This window comes from Zootoca vivipara, chromosome 14, assembly GCF_965207765.1.
Source record: "Zootoca vivipara chromosome 14, rZooViv2.hap1.1, whole genome shotgun sequence".
Lineage (NCBI taxonomy): Eukaryota > Metazoa > Chordata > Lepidosauria > Squamata > Lacertidae > Zootoca > Zootoca vivipara.
The window spans coordinates 2,901,639-2,916,611 of NC_142597.1; the positions used below are offsets into that span (position 1 = coordinate 2,901,639).

Here is a 14,973-nt window from a genome sequence, read left to right on the forward strand (position 1 = left end):
TGTCTCTACACGTGCTGGCTATTTGTTTGAATTCCTCTCTGATGATTTCCCCCCTTTTCCATTTTTTGTACATATCCCTTTTAAATCTTAACTCAGTCAAAAGTTCTTCAGATAGCCACCCTGGCTTCTTTAGGCACCTTCCATGTTTCTGTCTCATTGGTATTGCCTGAAGTTGTGCTTTTAATATCTCCCTTTTAACAAACTCCCAACCATCATGAATACCCTTCCCTTTTAGTATTCCTGTCCATGGGATCTCAAGTCAGCTTTATTAAAGTCTAGAATTTGGACCTTAGTATGCTTGGTTGCTCCTTTCCACTGTATAATAAACTCCAGGAGAGCATGGTCACTCCCACCTGATGATCCTGCCACTTCTACCCCACTCACCAGGTCATCACTATTGGTTAGGACCAAATCTAAAATGGCTGATCCTCTTGTTGCTTCTACCACAATGAAGTTGTCTGCAAGGCCAGTGAGGAATCTGTTTGACCTTATGCTCCTGGCTGAGTTTGACATCCAACAAATATCAGGATAGTTGAAATCCCCCATTACTACTATCTCACTTCCTTTTGAATGGTTGGCCATCTGTTCCAGGAAGGCATCATCTGTGTCCTCAGTTTGGCTTGGGGATCTACAGTAAACTCCCACAATGAGATCACTGTTATTTTTCTCTCCTTTAATTTTGACCCAGATACTCTCAATTTGGCTTAGAAGTTTTAAATCCTGGATCTCTTCACAGGTATACACATCTCTGATATATAACAGAGGGGACATGATCCCTTGGCTGAGTTAGAATACTGTGGGTCAAACCTCAGCTGCCTATGTGGTGGGGTGGTGGGGAGGGAGATGTGATCAAAACTGGCCCTATCTGACCCATGTGGAGGGCTGCCCTGCCTTCAGGGTGTCTCAGCTGGGTGGGCAAAATAGAAGGGGAAGTTGTATAGGGGAGGTGGGTAAAGCGGAACAATGTCACCATGGGAAAATGGCTTGGAAAAGCCATGTGCGGTTAAAGCTGTGTCCCAGTTCTCATACCTACTATTTCCTTTTTATTTTATTTTATTTTATTTTACTTCTTTATTTCATGAGAGGGCATTTATGTGATTTTCGCTTATTCCTGGAATGTAACACCCCCCTAAGTCGGGAGTCGCCTTTTTCTATTTCACATTCCCATGTTGTGTGCTTCACTTCAGATGGCAAGCAGGCAAACATAGGAGCTCTAGTTGTGTTATGAATTGTGGCATGTGGGTGTCCACATTTTCTGTAATACATATTTCTATCTAATTTTGAAACTACCAGAATGCAGAGTTGTATCTTGGTGGTGGTGAACCTCAATCCAGCTAAATTTGTGGGTAGGTTGAATTCAGACCAGATTAGTCATAGATAGTTTAGGTTCCAGTCCCCAGTCACAATAAAAGTTGGATAGATTGGCGCTCTCTGTCTTGAAAAGACTTGGTCCTGCATAAAATTAAATTCTTATATCTGGAAGGAAATACTATATCGCCTCTTTGAAGATATGTATTTGTGTTTGCTACAGAACTAAATGTAATTTCTTTCTTCTCCCAATAAGTTCCCAGAGATGAATGAAGTCAGCCGAGAAGATGAAAGGAGTGGTGGTGCTCTGATTGCCTTTGCTATCCAGAACGCAGGACTGCTGACGGGATTCACCATCATGGTGCTGCTTACCATGTACTCGGGTCAAATCCAGCTCGGATAGAGACATGCATCTTACTAATGGAAGGTGTATGGACTGTGTAAAGCACAGCGTCTTCGCCAAAAATTACAAAAGGCACTTGATTAAGCCTGCTTCATCGATTCCTTCCTGGTTGACTTGCAGTGACTGATGTAACTCCTCACTGTTGGGTTAAGTGACCTAAGGACCACTTTATAGTGCTGCAACAGCATTCCCTCCTTCACCTTCTGAAGAACTCTGGACATGGAGGAAAGCTTCTAGCTTCTTTTTACCTCCTTAGGGGACTCAACCAGAGGGATTCAAATACCCCATCATTCTTGGGCTGACAATAGACTGCTGTGTACACAGGTCTGTGGCAGTGTGGATAGCAGAGAGCTCTTCCCACCTCCACCTGCCCAAATTGCTTGAAGTTAGTAGATTAGCATTTTAAATGGAGTATTGGTGCTTAGTCAATTGGTTAGTTGGTTAGGTTTAAAGATGGCTCAATTTTAAAAAGGGTAATATGGCTGCAGACTTCAGATAAAATACATAATACAAGAACTTACAAAAATAATGGGTGACAGGTATCCTCTTAGAGAAAGCATTTGTGTGTGTGTGTGTGTGAGAGAGAGAGAGAGAGAGAATGTGCTTGCCATGGTGTGTGCATGTATGATCTAAACATGTAAGAATACTTTTATTCTAAAATGCTATGCTCCATACAAATTATGCAATATGAGTAAGGTTCGTATGACTGACCTAAAATTTCTTTAATCAGGTAGCAGTGTTAGTTGTAAACTGTTTGGGACATATGGTTTAGGAGTCCTTCTTAACTCCCTCCATTATGTTTTTAAGAGTGCCCCTTTTCCTTGGACACTGTGGGGCAAGATCAACCTTCCTCTTAATTTATTCTGTCTTCCTTTTGTTAGCTCTCTGAGTTGCTTCTCTTGAAGGTGAGCTTCTGCAGGGCAAATGTGGCCAGGGGTGAGTGTATTTATTCCCAGCAGTGACTGAGACATAAAGCAGTTGATTTGTATCCTCTGGTTGATGCGAAGGCCTTGGAGCAGTCTATGAAAGTGAACCCCAGATTTGGATGGGGGTCTTAGGGAGGTTTTCTCCATGATTAGACTTTCCCAGAGTCACTAGGTGAACCAAAGTATGATTATCATATTGATAATATCAAGTCCTCCAGCTTAAGTGTAGTAAATTTTCCATTTGTGAGTGTGTCTCATCATCAAAAGGAAAGCCTAGTTCTTTGGCAGAGAACAACCCTTCCTTGGTATGACTGCTAGAGTTTTTATCTTTTGGGGCAATGCCTCTGTATCACCCTGTCTTGATGCGTAACAGAATGAATGTTGTCCTCTCTCTTTTCCTCCAAAAGGGGTTTGAGATGCAGAAAACAGTTGGATCACTTCCATTATGTTCCCCTATTATGGAAAGGTTGTACAGTGGTACCTTGGGTTACAAACGCTTCAGGTTACAAATGCTTCAGGTTACAGACTCCGCTAACCCAGAAATAGTACCTTGAGTTAAGAACTTTGCTTCAGGATGAGAACAGAAATTGTGCTCTGGTAGCGCGGCAGCAGCAGGAGCCCCCATTAGCTAAAGTGGTGTCTCAGGTTAAGAACAGTTTCAGGTTAAGAACAGACCTCTGGAATGAATTAAGTTCTTAACCAGAGGTACCACTGTATTGGGGCTGGATTCCAAACCCACCAGACCCAATATATTGTGGTGCTTGAGGTGGCAAATCTAAATTCCTCTTCCCTGGCAGCCACAGGAATGTCCTTCTGCACAAATGATTGGAAGCTTCCCAAGAGCCCTTAATATGATGCCCAAATTTGCTTCCACGCTTTCTCTCATTGTAAGGCTGCCTCTTCCTTCTTACCCATGAATCAAGAAACTGAAACACCTTTATACTATTCTGAGGTCTAACAAACTCCTCCTCTTTCCAAGTAAAATGTGAATTGATTAGAAGATAGTAAGCGTTACCAATAGTCATGTAAGATTGGGGCATGATCCATGGGTAGAATATAGTTTTTGCATTTCCAGTAAGGAGTGGGTTTACTATGCCAACCAGGCTTGGCAGTTCTAACCAGCAGGCAGAATAATTTGCACTGTCATTGGGCAGAGGGGGGTAGTGACGGCTGAGGATGTCTCTCTCCCCACCCCCGGCCTTTAGAAAGTTCAGCTGTGATGAGGGCTCAAACACCCACCATGTTTTGAAGGCTGCTTCTTAGGGCTTAATAGCTCTTAGTTTGTTGTTTGTCCAATGAGCTTGGAGAAGAGGTGTAGATTCCCTCTTTCTTTTATAGGGCTCTTGAGTTTAAGGCCCATATGGGTGGGGCAGGCGAAAAATGGGACTGACGTTAGAAACACCATAAGCAAGCTCAGCCCCCCTGTAAACATTTTAATACTATGTATTTTGATGTTTTTGCAGTACTTTTTTGTGAGACTGCAAATGTAACTATTAAAATTGCTGTTCAAACTTGGAGCATGCCTAAAAGTTGAGGGCATTTGCTGGGGCATTGCTTATTGTCATAGTTAGGGGGGGCACCAATTTGAGTTTTCTTATGGAGTTGTATTCCATAATGCTGCATTAGCTTTTAGAGGTATTGTATATTCATTTTTTTAATTAGGACAACTGGCCATAATATAATTATGAGTTACAGTTTCCTGCACAAAAAAAGTAATGTTTACTACTCTGCTGTGACACTTGTGGTTATTTTGAAAAAATAGATGTAGAACAGAACTTTACAATATACCTGCATGATCAAATAGTCATTCTTATTATGTCTTGAACCAACTTGCATTGCTAAAAGGCATTAGCAACATTTCATTCAACAATCCATTAGTTCCATTTAATTCAACAATCACCATTTCCCCCTCATTGCTGCCACATTATTATTTCTAGGCACCTTATATTTATGATTGTTAAAGGATAAAATCTTTTAGATCATCACTTTTTAGTTTTGACTTGTCTGTGTGTTTGTGTGTGTGTGTGTGTGTGTGTGTGTGAGTGTCACACACAGAAAGTAATTCTGTGTGGAGCTACTGGTAATTAAATTCATTTTGTAGCAAACGGGTGTTGGTCTACTCCAGGCATCCCCAAACTTTGGCCCTCCAGATGTTTTGGACTACAATTCCCATCTTCCCCGACCACTGGTCCTGTTAGCTAGGGATCATGGGAGTTGTAGGCCAAAACATCTGGAGGGCTGCAGTTTGGGGGTGCCTGGTCTACTCTGACAGCTGGTACAGTATATGAAAGTAATTATGAGATCATGTGCAGCTGGATCCTCAGAAGTTGGTCCTCCTGAGTTCAGTAGGGCCTGTTCTCAGGGAACTTGTCTGTAGAACTGCAGCCTTAAATCCTAGGGACCTTAAGGAGGCTGTGGATGCCATTATTGTACATGTAATTTTGAAGAGTGAAAAGAGAAGGTACCATATCTATAGGTTATGCCAGAATAATATGACCTTTGAGGGGAAAGGTTTTGAGAGGAGAGAAAGCAAAACTGACCAAACTTCAAATTTGTATTTGTTTCTTTAATGTGCTTGGTTTTCTAACATAATTTTCCCATCTCAGTATTTGAATAACTCAGGAGTTGTAAGAAAGTTTGTGGAAACAAAGAATGTAACTTATAACACATGACTTATAAAATTATTTGTAAATTCCATAAATAAACTATATTCTGTAAAGATATTGTGAAGTGTGTTTGCCACCCCTAGATACTCAGAGGAGAAGCCTGGAAGAAAGTCATTGGTGCTTTGTTACCTAGACACCTAAAAATTATGATTCTGGTCCCTGTAAATGTAAAATATTTTCCCAGCTTTGTTACTAAACAATGAGAAAAACATTCCTGTAGAAACCCACTTGAGAGAATAGATGTAGAAAGTTGCATTTGGTGATGAACAAGTTCCCTGAAGGGTTTTTTTTATTTTCACATGTATTTATTTTTGGCACAAACGTTCTCAGGAAGGCTAATAATAAAATCATTTAATAAAATGGCAGAGGACAGCCAGGAATAGCAGAAAATATTACAGTGGTTTTAAAGGGAAAAATAAGATCTGAAAAGTCTGGGAGAATAAAAAGGTGTCTGAATGGTACTGAAGAAGAGGTGAGCCTCTTTGGGGAGGGTATTCCAAAAGTAGGACATCAAATGGAAAAAGCTGCTACTTGCTTCAGAAGGTAGGAACACACACAGGCAAGCCTTGGATGGTGATCGTGGTGGGCATGCAGATTGCTGCTGGCAGTATTATCCAACCACAGTACTGAATTGTGGAAGTGACTATAGCTGATGCCATGCATATCATATGTACCAGGCTCAACGCTTCAAAACTCCAGTCAGAATGGTCCAATGACAAAGACCTTAACCTAGAGGGGCTTAAGGAATTCAGTCTTTGTAAATTCTAGTATTAACTGATTTTCATAGAATCACAGAATCTTAAGAGTTGGAAGGGATCCCAATGGTCATCTAGTCCAACCCATGGCAATGCAGGAAAGACTTTTGACCTGTGCCTCCTAATGTGCAGGCCAAAACATAATTATCTTTCAGATTTCTTACTTCTCTAAATCTTGCAATGCAGTTTTCAGCTCAAAGAATGTGTCAAAATGCATCTTTTGAGATAAAATATGTTCACAAATGCATTTTTGGGGATGGATTTTTAAAAACATTGCAGATTAATGTGGAAACAGGGCTGAATGGACTTATGAGCACATTCAGAAATGCAATTAACTGGAAATATTGTTCCACGCATCACTACCCTTGCCTCAGGCCCTGTAGAGTCGCTACCAATCAGTGTAGACAATACTAGGCTAGACGGACTACTTTATAAGACCTAGTGTAAGCCGGCCCTCAATGTTCCTAACCAATACGGCTTTCAACTGAGCTCAGAAACTGACAGGGAACCAGTGTGCTGAAGCAAGCAGTCTTGTATTACCTGAGTGTACAAAATGGTAGAAGTTTAATAATCCATTTTTGCAGCATTTATTATTAGTTATTTACTGCCCATAAGGAAATTGGCTTTGGTTGTAGTACTATGGTTTAAACAAAAGATGGCAGCAATGACTGTGTCTTAAAATCCATGTCCTTGGAGCATGAATTGCTATGTTTATGTGCACACTTGTGTCATGTATTTTATATATTGAACAGATGGTAGAGTATTACAATCAATACCAACTGCTTGTTCTAAGGATGCTTCCAGATTTTCAGGTACCTGCTACATCAATATAGTGGAACCAGCAAATGCTGTCCAGCATTTCAGATAGTAAGAGGAATGCTCATTTGTACTAGTAATGCCCTTGCTCTTACAATGGACATGGGGCCTGGTCTAAACATGCTCTTGCCTCCACTTTAGAGTGAAAGACTAGAGTGATATCAGTAGTTCCAGGAACCCAGTGTGTTGTGAGATTTCAGGGTGGGGTGTGTGTGTCTGTGAGATCTGTGAGTTTGTTTGGGCCCTGGGTGGAAGGATGGGTGATGGAAAAGGAAAATGTGTCAGAAGAAGAAATTTATATTAGCATTTATTACTTATTAATTTTATTAATAGTGTATAGTTGTAACGTTTGTTGTTGCTTTCAGTTTGCTGTACACCACTTTGTTTTTATACATTAAGCAGAACAGAAATTGCCTAAATAAATAAGACTCCCATCACTCCTGGAGAGTGAGGTCAAATGGGCCTTAGAAAGCATTGCTAATAAGAAGGCCAGTGGAAGTTGTGACATTCCAGCTGAACTATTTAAAATTTTAAAAGATGATGCCGTTAAGGTGCTACACTCAATTTGCCAGCAAGTTTGGAAAACTCAGCAGTGGCCAGAGGATTGGAGAAGATCAGTCTACTTCTCAATCCCAAAGAAGGGCAGTGCAAAAGAATGCTCCAACTACCAGACAATTGCACTCATTTCACACGCTAGCAAGGTTAAGCTTAAAATTCTACAAGGCAGGCTTAAGCAGTATGTGGATCGAGAACTCCCAGAAGTGCAAGCGGGATTTCGAAGGGGCAGAGGAACCAGAGAGCAAATTGCAAACATGCGCTGGATTATGGAGAAAGCTAGAGAGTTCCAGAAAAACATCTACTTCTGCTTCATTGACTATACAAAAGCCTTTGACTGTGTCAACAAACAGCAAACTATGGCAAGTTCTTAAATGGGAGTGCCTGATCACCTCATCTGTCTCCTGAGAAATCTCTATGTGGGACAAGAAGCTACAGTTAGAACTGGATATGGAACAACTGATTGGTTCAAAATTGGGAAAGGAATACGACAAGGCTGTATATTGTCTCCCTGCTTATTTAACTTATATGCAGAATTCATCGTGCAAAAGGCTGGACTGGATGACTCCCAAGCCGGAATTAAGATTGCCGGAAGAAATATCAACAAGCTCAGATATGCTGATGACACAACCTTGATGGCAGAAAGTGAGGAGGGATTAAATAACCTCTTAGTGAGGGTGAAAGAGGAGAGCGCAAAATATGGTCTGAAGCTCAACATAAAAAAAAGTAAGATCATGGCCACTGGTCCCATCACCTCCTGGCAAATCGAAGGGGAAGAAATGGAGGCAGTGAGAGATTTTACTTTCTTGGGCTCATTGATCACCGCAGATAGTGACATAAGTCACGAAATTAAAAGACACCTGCTTCTTGGGAGAAGAGCAATGACAAACCTAGACAGCATCTTAAAAAGCAGAGACACCACCTTGCCGACAAAGGTATGAATAGTTAAAGCTATGGTTTTCCCAGTAGTGATGTATGGAAGTGAGAGCTGGACAATAAAGGCAGCTGATCACCAAAGAATTGATGCTTTTGAATTATGGTGCTGGAGGAGACTCTTGAAAGTCCCATGGACTGCAAGAAGATCAAACCTATCCATTCTGAAGGAAATCAGTCCTGAGTGAGTGCTCACTGGAAGGACAGATCCTGAAGCTGAGGCTCCAATACTTTGGCCACCTCATGGGAAGAGAAGACTCCCTGGAAAAGACTCTGCTGGGAAGGATTGAGGGCACAAGGAGAAGGGGACGACAGAGGATGAGATGGTTGGACAGTGTTCTCGAAGCTACCAACATGAGTTTGACCAAACTGCAGGAGGCAGTGGAAGACAGGAGTGCCTGGCGTGCTCTAGTCCATGGGGTCACCAAGAGTCGGACACGACTAAACAACAACACCCCCACCCCCCTAGGCCATGCTGCTCTGGTGCTGATTGGAGTTGGAGGCATACAACACCTTGAGATTACCTGGGATGTTTTGGAGGAACATTATGGAGCCAGATATTGATCTCAGCATTGTCTACATTGATTGGCAGTGGCTTTCCAGGGATTCAGGCAGGAGTCCTTTCCAGCCCTACCTGGGGATGCTAAGGACTAAACTTGGCACCTGTTACATGCAAAGCGAGTGCTCTACGACAAGCAGAGTGCCCTAGGCTATGTTGCCAGAAACTCAAAATGAACCTTGCTAGCTGCATGTCAAATCCACTACATAGGCCCATAGTATCACATACAAGCATGTGCATTAGAAATAAAATGTCTGTTACTCCATACTTTCCATCCTAACATATAATTCCTTGGGAACTAAGTATGGGAGGCTGCTATCTCCAGCTTTAAATCTAATTATTTTTAAAGGGCTTACGGTATTTCAAAGGCAAACAAAGGAGCGAGAATAAGGCTGTGTACACACTATACATTTCAAAGCACATGTGAAACACATTCCTTTCCTCAAAGAATTATGGGGACTTGCCAATCAGAAGGTTGGCGGTTCGAATCCCCACAACGGGGTGAGTTCCCATTGCTCGGTCCCAGCTCCTGCCAACCTAGCAGTTCGAAAGCACATCAAAGTGCAAGTAGATAAATAGGTACCACTCTGGCGGGAAGGTAAACGGCGTTTCCATGCGCTGCTCTGGTTAGCCAGAAGCGGCTTAGTCATGCTGGCCACATGACCTAGATGTTGTACGCTGGCTCCCTCGGCCAATAAAGCGAGATGAGCACCGTAACCTCAGTCGGTCATGACTGGACCTAATGCTCAGGGGTCCCTTTACCTTTACCTTTTTACTCTTACAATTCCCAGCAACATTAACAAACTACGGTGCCCAGAATTGAGGGAATGCTATTTGAATGTGCTTTAAATGCAGCGTGTGTACACAACAAAAAAGAAAAGGGGGGGATCAAACCCAGGACAGCATGACTATTAGAGGTTGGGAAAAGGTAGCAGAAGAGGAGTCTGAATAAGCTATTCCTATCAGGCAAGAACATAATTTCAGAATAAGGCACATAGAAAGCTGAGGGGCCCCCAATAACAAAATGAATTTTGTTAAATGAAGCCGATACTGTACTGGGTTTTTTCCTCCAATGTGGCCCATGCCAGAGGGGAATAGGATAGTCTTGTTAGTCTGCTGTAGGGAAAATGGCAGCAGTCTGTGACAGCTCAGTGTGTAATATTGCTGGTGTAAGCTTTTGCTAAGCCAGAGCCCATTTGGGCAGATGCCACCTCTGTGAGGTTACAAGGAATTACCATTGATACATGTCAGCAAGAGCAGATAAGTGGAAAGCCATTTTCCAGATGGGTAGCCCTGTTAAGTCTGTTACAGCACAAACACAAAAGGCATCTTCATGGGGCAGCAGAGTTAAGTCTGCAGCAGCAAAAGAAATGAAGTCTCATGGCACCTTAAAGACTTGAATTTATTGTGGCATACGCTTTGGTGGACTGCAGCCCACTTCACAGCTTAGCAGACTTATTCAGGCACACATTTGTGAACTAGATCCTGTTTTCTCAGCGTTTGATTCTCAATTTGGTGCATTTGTGTTATGTATACGGAACCACTCTCCACCAATAGCAGTCAGATTCAGTCTGATCTGGATGGTGTACCTCACATCCATGGTTGCATCAGCCCATTCAATGATTAAAGCACAAGAAACCAGTAATTTGTAAACTAAACATGCTTCTATACAGGGGCATCAACTTGAATAAAAATATGGGGGAGGGGAAGTAACTCCCGCCCCACATAATTGACCACATGACACGGTGCACACACATCAGGGGGGGCTCGGCCCCCTCAAATATTTTTTTGGGGGGCTGAAGACCCCTAGGAGTTTGCTCCCGTGCTTCTTTATATGTGCAATCACACATATATGTAATATATAAACTCTCTCCCCGAGCGTATATCAAACAGGATTGTACAGCATCCTCAGCAGTCTTGGAGAGCTGAACCAAAGTACAGCAGAACAATTTGCAGATCCCATGCAGATCCCACACCAAGTTCCAAGTGCAGGTCTCACTCATCGGAGCAAAGCTCGGAGTTTCTTGCAGACACACTGTCTCTGCTGCTTCCCAAACCACCTCGGGTGGCAGAGCAGGAACCTGTCCTGGACCCATGTGTGGCTCTTGGAAACAGGCCTGAAGCAGAACGAGGTCCACGGAGCCCCCCTGGGGAGCCCCTCCCTGACCTGAAGGAGAACAGCACCGCGCGAAGCAGGAAGGCAGGCCCGCGCTAGTCACACGGGAGGGGGCCGGTTATAAAGAAAAGGGAGAGGTGCCTTGTCGCCGTCCAACTGCGTGGCCTCGCTGGCGGGCGGCACTGCAGCGCTTCCGCAGGTCTCTGCAGCGCTTCCGCAGGTCTCTGCGGAAAGCCTCTCGGGGCAACGGAGAGCGGCCCCTTCGGCCCAGGCGAGCACGCTGCTTTCCTCGCGGCTCCAACGGCGCGTCTCCTAGCAACACTGCTTCCTCTTCAAAATGGCGGCCGGAGGGAAGGGAAACCCAAGGACCGCAGCTTCGTCACGTGATTGAAAGAACACGCTCAGGCCGCTGCGCTTCCCTAGGTGCGTCGCGCCCCCTTTTCCTCCGCACGCGCAGGCGTGACCGAGGCCAATCAGAACGGGTGCGGCTGCTGCTGCTGCGGCTTCACCAGGCAGGGGAATGACAGGGTCGCTCGGCGCATGCGTAACGGCGTTGGGGACGCGCTCGCGGGGGCGGGCAAGAGAGCGAGCCAGGAAGGAGAGAGGGGGTTGCCTGCGCCTGCGCGCTAGACGCCGAGAGACGGCGGCCTTGACAGCTTGCGCCTTGTGTGCCGTAGAAGGGGCGGGGGGAGAGCGAGCGGCGCATGCGTGGTAAGGGCAGCTTCGGGGGGCTTGGGTGGAGACAGCCGCCGCCGCCGCCGCCGCCGCGGCTCTGAGAGGATTCCCCCATCCGCGCCTCCGCCCGCCCGCGCCGCCTGGGCCTGCTCAGCCGCTGCCGTTGCCGCCGCCGCCGCCGGAGTCCCGGCCCCTCCCGCGGGGAGGCACGAAGGTCCCGGGAGCCGCCGACGGGGCAGGCGGGACCATGTCCGGGCGCGCCCAGAGCGGTAAACTGTCCACGACGGAGCGCATCGTGAAGGGTGAGGGGCCGGGGGGGCTGCCGTTACCTGGGGGAGGGAGGGGGCTCGGCGCGGGTGTCCTGACTCGCCTCCTCCTCGCGGGAGGGAGGAGGGGGCAGGGGGCTCCATTTTGCCGGGGGGCATTTGAGGGAATGAGAATAATAAACCGGGATTAATCACAATAATCGTTTGTGAGTAGCTACAGGATCCTGTGAAGATGGGGACCGGAAGGGCGGCCCTTGGCCTGCGCTGTGGGGAAGGGGGCGGGCGGCAGCAGCAGCAGCTGTCAGACCCTCCATAAAGATGGGGTGGAAGGGCAGCCGGTCCCTCGCCCCACAGAGCTGCAGTTTCCACATTGCTCAGGGTGGGGGATAATGGGGCACCTTATTGATCCTGGATGGGGTTGATCTGTCGAAGCCACAAAGCAAACAGATGCGGGGGTGGGAGATCTCTGGTATCCTTTCACTCTCAGGTAAGGGAGCTGCAAGGGGGGCAGAGGAATGGTCTGAGTGGAGGGGAAAGATTGCCTGCCTGCCTGCCTCCCTCTTGGGAGTCCAGAGTGGTCCACTGCTAGGATGTGTGGAGGAACAAGGAGGTGGAGCTGTGACATAAATTAGGGGGACAGGAAGGGCTGATGCAGAACTAGGGAGCTGCATAGAGACCGAACTGAGGGCTGGTGGGGACACCCTTGTGTGACAGTGACATTTCAAAGGCCTGTGCTACTTACAGCAAGCTTTTTCTTTTTCATGTGCTTGTGGGGTGTTTGTGCAGCTGTTAAATGGGTACATAGGAGCAAAATGTGAAAACAATCTGTGTGGCAGATAACAGCTGGGATGGCTGTGTGTGTGCATGCTCACGGGGGGGGGGGTCATCAGTGCCCCATTACCAGTTGACTGTATGGGTTGATTATCTTGTCTCTGTGGTGCTTACAGGCATACTGCAACCTTTCTTTGCTGCTACTCTTTAAACCTTCCAGCTTTTCTTCAGCATGCTTGTTAATTTAATGGTCAGTGACCACCTAACACCCCCCCCCCAACTTGTGTGCCTTAATCAGCACATGCTGTTTTAAAATAGCCAGTGATACTGGAAACAGTTAATAAGCAGGAGGGCAAAATGTTAATCGAGAAGCTGTTGGATTAGTGGCAGGCTTTTACAATGTAGATTTAGCTGTCCTAATTAATCTGATGCCAGCTATCATACCCCACGTATTGGGAAAAGATCTTTAATGCACTCATTTGTTTAAATGTGCATGCTGCACCCAGCTAGCTGGTCAAGATAAACAACTTCAGCAAACAACGAGGAGAATTTGGACATCAGAAATTGTTATGACCAGCCAGTTTAGCTTTGATCTCTTCTGTTGCAGGTGTTAACTAGATCTCTGCCATGTTATCTTGTAAGAGTTGTGGTTCATTGTTCCAAGACTCCTATTGTTATCTGTTTTCCAAGTCTCAGTTTGAATGCTTGTATTGTATACAATGTGTTCAACTCTGGTAAACGGTATACCAGTAGTTGATTGTTATTGAGTTGATGGGGTCTTACAGTAATATTGTAGTTGGCCAATAGGTGCAGAATTCCAGATAAAGGACCCCCCCATTCCACTTTTATTTCTGATCCCCAGTCTGATCCCCATTTCTGATCCTTCCTCCCTTCCTATCATATGCTTATTTTTTAACACTTTTTTACACTTTATTTTTTGTGCAGCTGTGCTGCTGATGAGTGAGTAGTAGAAATTCAAGACTAATCTTGAGTATGTTCATTTGTTCTTACCGTAGAATTTGGAGCTCTCACTTCAACATTCATTGAAAGAATTTAGAGGTGGGGAGAAAGAGAAACACTACCATTGAGCCTTGTTGTACAGTGGTACCTCTACTTACGAATTTAATGCGTTCCAAACACACATTTGTAAGTCGAAAAAATTTGTAAGTCGAATCCCATAGGAATTGCATTGGGAGAAAAAAATCGCAAGTCGAAGCAACCCTATCTAAAAATTCGTAAGTAGAAAAAATCCTATCTAAACCGCATCCAAGATGGCGGACGGAGCTCCATTTGTAAGTAGAAAAATTCGTAAGTAGAGTTATTTGTAAGTAGAGGTACCACTGTATTCACCTTGCTTGTGTAAACAGAGGATGGCTTAAGAATGGCAAGAACCAACTACCGTACTTTTCCATCTATCAGATGCCCCCATGTATAAGACACCCCTATTTTTGGTGACTCAAATTTAAGAAAATGGGGGGAGATGGCACAGAGTTGTTGAACTTTTTTTGTGGAGGATTGCCCAGAGTTGTTGAACTTTTTTGGGAGGATTACCCAGGGTTGTTGAGCTTTTTTGGGGGGGGGGGGATTGCCGAAAATCGCTCCCCCGCTCGCATCTCTAAATCTGCCTCCCGTCTGTCCCTGACGCAGCAACCAAAAACATGCACAATAGCCGCTGACAGCCACGGCAGCAACCAATCAAATGTCCACCCTATGCATTATCCATGTATAAGATGACCCCCACTTTTTAGCATGATTTTTAAAGAATAAAACATAGTCTTATACATGGAAAAGTACAGTAATTGCTTTGATGTGACTCTGAGAGCTGTCTTGTGTAAGACCATAGGAGAATATAATACGCTGTGAGTTAAACCACAGAGCCTAGGGCTTGCAGATCAGAAGGTCGGTGGTTCGAATCCCCATGACGGTGTGAGCTCCCGTTGCTCGGTCCCTGCTCCTGCCAACCTACGGTAGCAGTTCGAAAGCACATCAAAGTGCAAGTAGATCAATAGGTACTGCTCTGGCGGGAAGATAACGGCGTTTTCGTGTGCTGCTCTGGTTCGTCAGAAGCGGCTTAGTCATGCTGGCCACATGACCTGGAACCTGTACGCCGGCTCCCTCGGCCAATAGAGCGAGATGAGTGCCGCAACCATAGAGTCGGTCATGACTGGACCTAATGGTCAGGGGTCCCTTTACCTTTAGACTGGTCCTATGCATGCACACTTGG

General features: G+C 45.1%; 2 protein-coding genes across 15 annotated transcripts in view; both read left to right on the top strand.

The window, feature by feature from the left end:
• The window catches only part of SLC39A14 (solute carrier family 39 member 14), a 38,158-nt gene extending 32,802 nt beyond the window's left edge, over positions 1-5,356 (top strand). For all 4 annotated transcript variants that reach the window (XM_088657787.1, XM_035139710.3, XM_088657786.1 and 1 more), the window contains exon 9: positions 1,565-5,356. In XM_088657787.1, the coding sequence (XP_088513913.1) occupies positions 1,565-1,711 (147 nt within the window). In that variant the 3' untranslated portion in view covers positions 1,712-5,356. The remainder of the gene's footprint in view (positions 1-1,564) is intronic.
• Positions 5,357-11,263: 5,907 nt separating this feature from the next.
• PPP3CC (protein phosphatase 3 catalytic subunit gamma) overlaps positions 11,264-14,973 on the top strand; it is an 80,897-nt gene continuing 77,187 nt past the window's right edge. For 3 of the 11 annotated variants that reach the window (XM_088657779.1, XM_035139709.3, XM_088657784.1), the window contains exon 1: positions 11,659-11,981. In XM_088657779.1, the coding sequence (XP_088513905.1) occupies positions 11,960-11,981 (22 nt within the window). In that variant the 5' untranslated portion in view covers positions 11,659-11,959. Of the gene's footprint in view, positions 11,461-11,512; positions 12,015-12,295; positions 12,466-14,973 lie in introns of those variants that run through there. The other 8 variants (XM_088657777.1, XM_088657782.1, XM_088657785.1 and 5 more) reach the window with 7 other exon arrangements.